The 11030-nt window shown below is 40.8% G+C and overlaps 1 protein-coding gene across 1 annotated transcript in view; it reads left to right on the top strand.

Moving 5' to 3' along the window:
- Window positions 1-2992: 2992 nt before the first annotated feature.
- Window positions 2993-11030, top strand: part of PDZRN4 (PDZ domain containing ring finger 4) — a 130743-nt gene continuing 122705 nt past the window's right edge. The window contains exon 1 of the mRNA XM_044423056.1: window positions 2993-3061. Within this exon, the coding sequence (XP_044278991.1) occupies window positions 2993-3061 (69 nt within the window). The remainder of the gene's footprint in view (window positions 3062-11030) is intronic.

Below are 11030 nucleotides of genomic sequence, written 5' to 3'. Positions count from 1 at the left end.
TTAGATGCAAAGCCAATTTGTTAACAATTAGTACTCATTAGGATCATTTCCTGGTATTGATTAAAAAAAACATTTTACAAAGCACATTTTGAAAATAACAAAAAACAGCAGTGCTTTATCAATTAAACATATTACAATCCAATGTCAGGATTAACTTGACTGATTTCATTGGCTGTAAAGTAATTATTTTTTGCACCAGAGTTCACCTGGCATCCCATTAAGTTTAAGATGTTTCAAAGCAAGAACCAACTATATTTAATTAGTGCATGTGTCAGATGACATTCGTTAGAGACAAGAGAAGTCCTGGAAAAGGAGCATGGGTTTGTCATGGTTTGACGTTTTCTTTACAGAGAATTCTTACAACATTGTGTGCTGTGAAACCCACAACATAGGGTATTGATTTAAACATGATGGATCTGCACTACTTTTTAGGATTGAAATTTAATTTTAAATGTGCCCTTGCTTTTATGCACTGGTGAGAATTGTGGAACCATTAAAATCTAATTGACAAATGGCAAAATTAGGCTTCATGGAAAGCTGTAAGAGAAGCTTTTTAATATTTAAAAATAAAGCTCTGATATATAATTGCTTACATTCATATTCAGATTAAAGCTCCATTCCTGTTTGCAGTTATGCAAAAATGTATTCCTGTAACGTAAATCACGGTGAAAGATTTTTGTCTAACACCCCAATTCTTAAAATGTTCATTGTATAGAAGTCTTAACCTTCAGCCTTTTTTTTTTTTAAGTTGCTCTGGCATTATAATTCCTGAAGCCGAATTAAAGATATTCATATTCGGGAACAGGCAACATGTGATCTCATCAAAGGCAGTTGAGCAAAAGGTGCCTGTCCTCAGACACAAACTGGTCATCACAAACCCCCTTATAGCTGATCGCAAGGGAGAGAATCAGCTACATGCATGTATGGGAACGTCATACCTCCAAAAATGCAAGCGACTGTATTCCTGGTGCTGGATATAGTGATTCCAGTTCCTGCAAATTTTGAAGCAAGTCTGTATCCTGAAGACCCATCCAAGAATTCAAGATACTTTTCCATATGTGTCTTGACCCTGGTTTTACAGGATTTGTAACCTTGTACCATGATCATAAACTCAGTTAATCGGAGCAGTGTTTCACCAAAACCAGTGGATGCCATGTCCCAGCCAGCATATGAATAATGCACAGCTTAATTTCTTTTAAAGCTCTAAGCAGCTTGGGGCTGAGCTATGTGGGAGAGTATTTACTATATGAATCTGCACCCCTGTTAAGAATAACTAAGAGCCAAACTACAATCTAGAACTGCAATGAAACAGCTGAGAAGACCGTTTTTTGTATTCTGACATATGTGGACATGTTCACTCTCCAAATTGGGATCATAGTGCACCAGGAAGAAAGGATTAAACTTGTTTTGTCCCAAAATCCCTCCTGTGTGGGGGTGGTAGGGGATTTTTTTAAAGTTAAAAATAAGGCATCCATTGGATACACCTTTTTCTTAAAAACAAACAAATATGCATATGAAGAGAGTGGAATTTTCGATCTATGAGAGTAAGGAAAAATAACAGCCTTAGCTCCCCTGATGTGATTTATGGAAAATACGTGTATAGTTGGCCCAGTTGCAGGCCTTTTCAATGTGCCTAAATTATATGTAGAGCAGCAGGGCCTTTTCTGTGCAGCACCATATATGTAGGACAATGAAATGATATTTCTTATCTTTGTTGAAGTTCCCATAGTGTCTGAAAACCTCTTTCATCCAGCATTTAACTGCTTTGCTGTTTGAGTTATTGTGTTTTGATAATAAGAGCTCCTCTGGGTGTTTTTATGCTCCTTGGGCTAAAGTGGGCTTCCATTTGAGTTGGCATGTAGCGGTTTGCTCCGGGAGTGTAATATTTATTTCAAGACGTTAATGATGGGGATTACCTTTATCTCGTTTCCTGTTTTCCCTCTTTTGTTTTGTTAGCCACTTTGTGTTCTTTTTAAAAATGTAAACAAAATAAAATTATACAGAACGCGAGAAGCATGCAAGGTTTTGATATGTGGCACAGTACTTGTAATTTCTGTTATGGAAGTACATGGTTCACATCTTGGATTAACATCATGTTCATGAGGACTGAAGATATTGTGCTACGAGCAGATTAAAAGCTAAGTAGTAAATAAGAAACGTTATAATAATGCATCTATATAACATGGCTTTCAAAGAATACACTTCCTTCTAATTTTAGCATTTCAGCAGATTTGGTAACACAAGGCAAATGAAGAGCATAGTAGAACCATCTGGATTTGTTTTCTTTTTCTTCCTTATTTGCTTCAGCTGTTAAGAAAAAAATAGTCTTTTTTCCATTAACTTTTTTTTTAAAGCTTATAACTTTTTTGGGGGAAAAGTGCCTTAACTCCATTGCCCAAGGTGAAGACCTGCCCTGACCCAATCTTGTTTCCCAAAGATAGCTTCTCCTGAGTGTTCCTTTTGATCCTAGAGTAAAAGGCAAGTGTTTTTCTTAAGAAGTGTCCCTTGCACGCCATCCTTAATAAACAAAGGTGTGGGTGACATGCATTTTGTTTAACCACACTACATTTGCTTCTTAATTAGTGAATATTCATCTGTTATTGACGGCAGCTATGACACCCTCCCTGCTAACACGTTCTGTCATAAATAATCAATGAGGCTCTATTAATATTCATGAGCTGGAATCTGTGTAGTCATGTGCACTGATGCAGAGACAGGGGGAGTGTTGCTGCGAACTGAGATGAAACTCTGTGTATGTCTGTGTGTATACGTGAGCATAGGATACTTAGGCAAGAGGAAGAAGAGCATGCTGCTTACACACACTGCCCAGGCTTGTGCTTCCAGCGAACAGTGGCGTGTTTGTGTTCCTGCACTGGAGTGAGTGACTGATGAGAAACAGTAGTCAAGTCTGGAGGGTGCATCCCTGCCAGTGCATTTGCCTCTCAGTTCTTGGGAAATTAGCAGCATTCCTCCTTTATTATTTCTGATTAGAATGGGTTGCAATCTGTGCAGTTTTCAAAAGAGGGAGGAACACTACAAACTGCTCTATGAAGTTTCTCAGGTAAGTGCAGAAGAGGCTGCCAGCAGCTCTGTGAAAAGAATGTTGGGGTTTGGAAAGCACTTAATAAAGGTGTTTATTGTGTGTGTGTGTGTTTGCATGTGTGGGGTTGACTGTTAATTTGCAGGTTTCTCACCATTTCTGCTCAGTTTGACTTCCTGTGGTTTTCTTTTCAAAATGCTGTGCACCTATGCCAGATCCTCAGTCAGAAACCTGCATTATCCCTGAATGATATCCATAATGTGTACAGAGAGCTTTGGTAAATGGATTCTCTGTCATTTACCCAGATGATGCTTCTGGAGCTGTTAGGATTTCGCAGGGCTAGAGTGTCAGGTATTTTCAACTTAGCAAATGAAGTTTATGGCTTTGCATGCCACGGAGGTTATTGGGGTGCATGCTTTTTAAACTATACTTTAACAATAAATGAGGTGAACTATTTTTTTCTTTCGCCTGTTTTGAATAAGGGTAAAACTGCCTGTTTCCATTGGATGGTTCTTTTCTCATTCTATCCTGCATACTGTTTCTTTTTCCCATTAGGCAGAGCACATGTTTTATCATGCACTTATTCAGCGAGTGTCCCAGCAGAGGGAATGTTTCTGTGATCTGTGAACATGTGCTTACTCTGTAATCAGAGTAATAAAGGAGGGGGCAGTGTGCATAATAATCCGTCATTTTTGCACAAGTGCTATTGCATCCATATTTGATCTGCATAGATTTTGTTTTCATTTCGTCTGGCTGTGGAGATCTGTCAGATGAAAGTTTAGTGCCTTTCAAGATCAGTTCCGTTCCTCTTTGTAATTTGTCCTTGCTTTGACATCACTGTTGACAGAGTCTGAACACTTTCAGTTTTTGACTGCTCTGTTGGTGACGAGCGAGCGAAGGACTGAAGACAAAACAGCTTAGAATGTTGGTGGTCTGTTGGCACAGCAGTGGCGAGCTGCCCGTTGCCTGGCGCACCCCCCTCCCAAATTCTTCCTGACGTGATTCATTTCACAGTGGACTAATTACAAAGTGGATTCTCTGCACATGAAACATCCTCCTCAGTTGCAGTGTTAATGCACATTTTCATGGTAATGTGATCAGAGCCTCATTAGCCCGTTTCCAAAACGGTCCTCTGCATTAATTAAATATAAAAATGACTCTTTTTATCACCATGGAGGGGTGGGGGGGAGAGAAGATTAACATCATCAATTATGGCTGGGGATAATATCTCTGCCTGTTCCTTAAAAAAAAAAAAACACGCCCCACAAAGTAGCAACTACTTCCACTATCTTAAAAATTGCAGCTCAAGGAAGATAAGCTGGCAGTGGTTTTCTGCTCCAGAAAATGGGCTCTAGATGGAACACTTTCCTTCAGTTTAGAAGTATTTCCATCGTTATATTTTACCTGGCAGTTACAATGCAGGAGATAGAAAGTAGCTCTACTCTTCCCTCACCCCACTCTCTGAATAGCCAAAGAGCCCTAAAAGTACAAAATGTAAATAGCTTCATAGATTACAGTGCTGCAGATCAAAGAACCCAGACTGATTTTATAAGGAAACTGATCAAACCTTGCTCTGAATTTCATAAGGAATCTCTAACTACATTGGAAATAGGGAATATATTAAGGATATTTTGTGAAATTTGCTTGAAGTGGCATTGAATACTAAAGCTTTTTAAGCATGCAAAAGTGGCTGCCTTTGTTGAGGGATTCCAGAGGTATTCTTCCTTTCACTTGTTTGTTTCCTCCTCCACCAGACTTGCAGCTTTCATGATAAAGAAATGACAGAGGAGGGAAATGAATTACCACTTTCACTTTAACCCAGGCATTCGTCTGATAAGGTATAATCCCTGGAAGAATCTGAGTGAGTTTTCCAGGAGAGCAATGTGCAGTCAAACCTCCAGCCCTAAGCGTTCTGTATTGTTGGGGAAATGTCACTGAAAGGCATTAAAAAAAAGAAAGAAAGAAAAGCAATAGTGTGCCATATTCTGTGTGAATCGTTGGACTAGTTTCTGGTTTTGTTCCAGGATTTATGCATCCTTGTGATCACATGGCAGTTTGAACATATTTTAGGCAGCTTTCCTGGCTAGCAGCTTATGTTGTGCTCCATTTTACATACTTAAACAAAGATGAGGGTTCCACTAAGAGATGAGTTTAAGCCAATTTTAGTAACATTGTCAAGAAAGCAGTTCTTCATTTTTTTCCCTATGCATGTTGGAAAACAGTGAATCTATATGCATAAAGAATCATATTAGTTGGATGATGGTTTTGTTCTGGTACTGTTTAATGCCAGTATCCCTTCTTGGAGTTGGTTATGGTGCAACCCTTTGGAAAATGATGGCACTTGAAAATGTTCTTTATGGTTTTCCCATTAAACACTTCATCTTCTGAGCGAAATTGCTGTCATCAAATGATGTTTTAATTGCATTTTAATTGTGTGTGTGTGTGTTTATTATTTTAAAAGCCAGTCTCCTTCCGCGCGCGCATGTGTGTGTGTGTGTGTACATACACTTGGTGGCTCTGGGAGATTTGGACTCTGGTCCAAACTCTGCCATAGACTTTGTATGTGGTCTTGTGGTCTGTAAAGTGGGAATAGAAATGACATCTCTCAAAACTGTTTTGAGGGAACATACACCATCAGCATTAAAAAATAATTTCCTACTTGGAAGTACAAAAGAATAGCAGCATGAGTGGGGTGCTAGCAGGAGGTTAGGATGGCCAAATTTTCATGAGGTTACATTTTTAATGGAAAAGTGGGGCTTTGATGATTGAAAAATGTTCCCTGAAAGAACATCTGCCTTAAAATTGGTTTATGGAGAGGGGTGGAATTCACCTGTTCACAGTCCTGATACGTTGTTTCTTCAAGGGCTTTATAATTCAAAGCAGAATTCTCTCCATTGTGTAGTAAGCACAGTGAAATCACAGTTTCACATAGGTAGCCCTGTCTGGTTCATTTGATGTCATCACTGAAGGTGAATGAAGATCTCCAGGTCTTATTCCAAATGGGTCTGGAGAGGAAAACATTTCTCTGTCTCCTGGGGAATCTGGAAATGTTGCTCCCCTTCTTGCCACACTGAATTGGCAGTTTTGGTGTCTGCCAGTCATGGGGCAAGGCTTTCACCCTGAGCTATTTCTCCACTAGAGTAATGCACTGGTTGAGAAGAACATCAGTGGGAATGTATGTCTGGATGTAATTCAAAATGTGCATCCCATTGAAAGGAATGCAAAGCTGATGGATGTGTATGCAGATACCCGCTGTCTGATAGATGACAATTCCTCTCATTTGCTGCTACTTTTAATGGGAAGTTCCTTCATCTGAATATGCAAGCCAGGTAAGGGTGTCTCAGGCACCTAATGGACTTACTGTGTTTGATAGTCACCCCATCAGCCTGCACTTTGGGTCTCTGGATGCTGTTTTTTTTAAATGCCAAATCAGTGCATAATAAGACCTCCCTTATAGTGGATAAGGCATTTAATCTGGCATGGATAACATAACCATGGTGGAAGAATGTCAAGGCATTAGTCTCTCCCAGTTGTACTAACTCTGCAGTGCTTGGTTCAACATTAGGGCAGATTAACAGCTGCCCTGATGTAGCCATGAGGAGTAAGAATTCTGTCTCTTCAGGCTCTGTTTTTATCTATTTTTCTGGTGTGCATATTCTGTGTTGGGCTATAGATTGGAATTTTTGTTGGTGTACCCCATACCCTGCTATTCAGCAGTCTCCGAACCTAAGCTGACAAGGGGTATGATGTTGGTTTTGGGGAAGAACAGAACCTTTTCTCGAAAGCTCAGGATCCATGGCCTGCATGGGTGTCATGGATCCACCAACATATCATCAACCAACACATATACTGGGTATATTGTAGTAGTAGTAGTAGTAGTAGTTTTTTCAGCCAGTCGTGGAAATAGTTGCTTGAAGGCAGAAGACTTTGAATCATTTCCTTTGTTATTGTCCAACACCTCCTGCTAAGGTTTAAATTGAGAGTGGCTGCAAGGATTGGGCAGCCTTAGGGGTCATGAAGGCAGCAAAGATACATGATCTCACTATTCCTATTCAGTCTTCTATCCACTGTCCATGGGAGTTATTTTAGAGTTGCCTGGGCCTGTTGCATGCTAAGGACATTGTAGACAAACATGATAGTCGCTACACCACAGAAGTGCACCCACATGCTAAGGACATTGTAGACCTGTTTGAGGCCTGCTATAACATATTCGGTAGACACGTCCATGATAAAAGATCTTGCATCTGCTGAGATTTATACTCTAGTGATGCAGCAGGTGAATCAGAGAAGCATCTAGAACATAGCCTGGTTCAGTTTTTCTGGCTAAGTTTCGGCTGGTACACCTTGAGAATCTTGACAAGGTGCTTGGACAGCTTTGTGTAACTACTGTTGCACTGAAAACTAGCAGGGAAGGTACAGCCTGAAGGGCCAGGGTGGTGATTAATGAAGTGGTCCAATGCCATTGAAAGGAATAGCAATAAAGAAATCTTCTCCGTACCCTCAAGATCTTAACAACTTTAGGCTGTTGGAATATGTTCCTTTCTTGGGCAAGGTCCTTGAAATGGTGGTGACCAACCAGCTCCAAGCACTCTTGGATGATAATGATTATTTGGGTCCATTTCGGATGGGAGTTCAGGTTACACATGGAAACTGCTTTAGTCACCTTATAAGATGATTTAAGTCAGGAGAGAGGAAAAGAAATGTGACCATGTTGTGATAGCCCTGGATCTCTTGATGGCTTTTGCTACCATTCATCACGGTAGCAAAACTCTAGCGCAACTATCTGAGCTGGAATTATGGAGTACTGTATTACAGTGCTTTTGTTCCTACTTGGACAACTAGCTCCAGAAGGTGGTCCTAGGGAATATTGATCCGGTCCATAGATTCTCCAGCTTGGAATTCACCAGGGGATGACTTGGTTCCCCATGCCATTCAACATCTACATGAAACCACAGAGTAGGTTCATCTGGAGTTTTAGAGTGAATTGCCATGATAAGTATTTCTGCTTTTCATGTCAATCTGGTGATGATGTAGATTTGCTAAGTTGGTGTTTGGCTGCAGCATTTAACTGGACAGGACTCAATCCAGATAAGGCTGTGATGCTGTGAGGGGTGGTTCTTCAGAGCAGATAGAGGTATTCATCCTGTTCTGGATGGGGCTGCACTTCCCTTGAAAGAACAGGTTCATAGCTTGGGGATCCTCCTGGTGCAATCTCTATCACTTGAGGTTTCAATGGTCTTAGTAGCATGAATGGCCTTCTATCAGCTTTGATTGTTAGCCCCTATCTGGAGAGGCATAGCCAGGGTTTAATAATCTGTGTACCAATTCTGGCACACTTACATTGAGCTCATCAAGCCCAAGCCATAGATCTTGGTTTTCTCTTATAGACCCTTACACAACTTGAACTGCAATATCTGATGGGAGACCTCTGAATCTACTGACCACTCGGTTCTACATTAGGCAAAATGAATATGAAAATGTATACAGGCTTTCATGCTGACTTTTCTTCTTTTCTTTTTTATTTTAAATCACAAACTGGAAATGAGATGGAATCAACTGAAAGAATGAGAGAATCTGAAATTGACAAATTTATTGATCCCTAAACATGTTGTTCCACTTGGATGTATGTGTCACATTTGGAGAAGTACCATTGTACCTCAGAGCAGCCAGGCTGGCGGATTAAGCATGAAATCCAATGCATATTTAGATGGAAAAATGAAATGGTTGGCCAAGGAATGCTAGGAATCACAGTACTTTTTTCTGTCTAAATATAGGACTGCACCCTTAGCCATTCTAAGGAGAGTTGGAGATAAGTGGAGGGGGGCAGCAGAAAAAAAATACAAATACTAGATACAAAGAAGTGGAGAGCCAAAATAAAGAGGAAGGTAAATTGAAATAAATAAGTTCCAGTCCAAGAAGTTAAAACTGCAATGAAGGAAGCAGCACAACAATAAAATCTTGGATGCAGACCTATACCGAGAGAAAAGGAAGGTTGGAGAGAAGTGTGGGTAGAAGGACAGTGGGAAAGATGGCAATTGCCTAGAAAAATGAAGTCTTGAAAAGTCAAGTGAAGATTTGGAGAAAACAAAAGGGAACAGAAGGTGGAGTTGGGCAGAGTGAACACTGAAGAAAGCCAGAGAACTCTAGGGCCAATAGAGGCAGGGTGGGGAGGCTGTGGGCTAGACAGAGAGGCTCTGTAGGCTGGAGGGTCCTCTGGCTTAGCATCAAAGGCTTCGGATCTTATTTCTTAGTTACTCACCTGAAACAGGTGCACCTGCCTGTTTTTGGCATGATTCTGCAGCTTTCCTTGGTGGCTCACTCCGCACAGAAAGCAGCATTCAGGTCTGCATCAGGTGCTCCTTCTCACCACCTCTGAGACAGGTGTGCTGTCTCCCTGGCTCTTTCCCCCATGTTCTGGTCTCCACCTTTCTCCATACAGACTTGCAACTGCACTGAATGAGAGCCTCGGGGAGTTTATTTGTACGACACAACATCCCTTCATGCGTGAGGGACTATGGAACTTTCACTAGCACTAACAATTGAATTGGACTTACATAACATATGACGCATGCTAGAAGAGAATATATTTGATTATGTCTGTCTTTCTGTCTGAAAGAATTAAAGGCACACACTTACGTATATGGAAAGGGAAAAAAGGCCTACACCCTCCGCATTCCTTAGCTGGCTATGCTAGCTGGGCAATATGGGGACTGTATTTCCTCCTCCTATCTAAACATGCATAGGACTACACCCTAAGAGCTTTCAGCTTTCAGCATCTGCCTTCCCTTTCTTCTCAGCCCTCTGTTAGATGCAGTAATATGTTCAGGCTCCCCAAACATTTGTGGTTTAAATTCATCATCCTGCTACAAGGGGAATTGCATCCCTACCCCCAAAAGTTCTGTGTGCACTCCTGCAATATAGTGTTAGATCCACTAAATCAGGGATAGGTAACTTGGTACATGCCTATGTTTTGGACTACAGCTCCCATAAACTAAGGCAGCATACCTGGTAGTGAGGGATTATGGGATTTGTAATGCAAAACAGTTGGAAGTTATGAGGATTTCCCTTGCCTTTAAGGGTTTCCATCTCAGTGTGGATCTGTGCATCCACAGTCACAGACCATGACTGCCTTTACAGCAAGAAGGTTGTCAAACATAGTTCTTTGCATTACTCCACCAGTGTGAGTGGTAACCAGTCACTTACAGGTACAAAAGTGGCACACTGAGGGTGGGAACTAAACCCACTCTGGTTCTCCCAGTGAACCCCTTCAACTCAGCTCAGGTGCCTCACCTCAAGGTTGCTTCTTGGTCTTATCAAAGGATGACTGACTGACTGTAACCAACTCTCATCACTTCTGCCTGTGCCCCACCCAGTGACTCAAGCTGTGTAACAACCTTCAAGGAAAAGCAACAGAGTGCTCAGTGACATTTGCATGTATTGTACAGAGGTGAAAATCTATGCCTCTCTCCTTAATCTTTGCCATTGCAAAGTGCAGTCAGTAGTATTCCAACTTGATTTGGTAGGGAAAGGAAATTCCATTTCTGTGCCATTTGTGTGTGATATGTTTCATTTCCATGTATTTAAAAAAAAAGTTTTGTAAGTACTGTGGAATTGAACAATAAGAAGCAAAATGAGAGATCATCAAATGCACATGAGACAGCACACGTAACCCTTCCTTAGTCATACCATCCATGCAGCAGTGGTGACATGACTAAAATGCTCGCATTTCACTTTGTGGACTTGATGTACAAATATGTGTTGATAACTTTGAATTTGGAGGTGTATTCTGTCCAAATCATATAGGCTGATAATTCTGGGAAAGATTTGCCTTCTGATGTATATCATGGTTTATTGGTTTATTTCTTAATTTATTAGATTTCTGTACTACCCTAGGTGAAGCTCTCTGGGCAGTTCACAAGAATTTAAAATCATAAAGAAGAACATAAAGGCATTGTAAAAGTTGAGAAGTACAGCATGCAGTAGAGGTGAA

The sequence above is a fragment of the Varanus komodoensis genome, unplaced genomic scaffold (assembly GCF_004798865.1).
Source record: "Varanus komodoensis strain SLA01 unplaced genomic scaffold, ASM479886v1 scaffold13_1, whole genome shotgun sequence".
In the NCBI taxonomy this organism is placed as follows: domain Eukaryota; kingdom Metazoa; phylum Chordata; class Lepidosauria; order Squamata; family Varanidae; genus Varanus; species Varanus komodoensis.
This window is presented reverse-complemented; position numbering and strand designations above follow the sequence as displayed.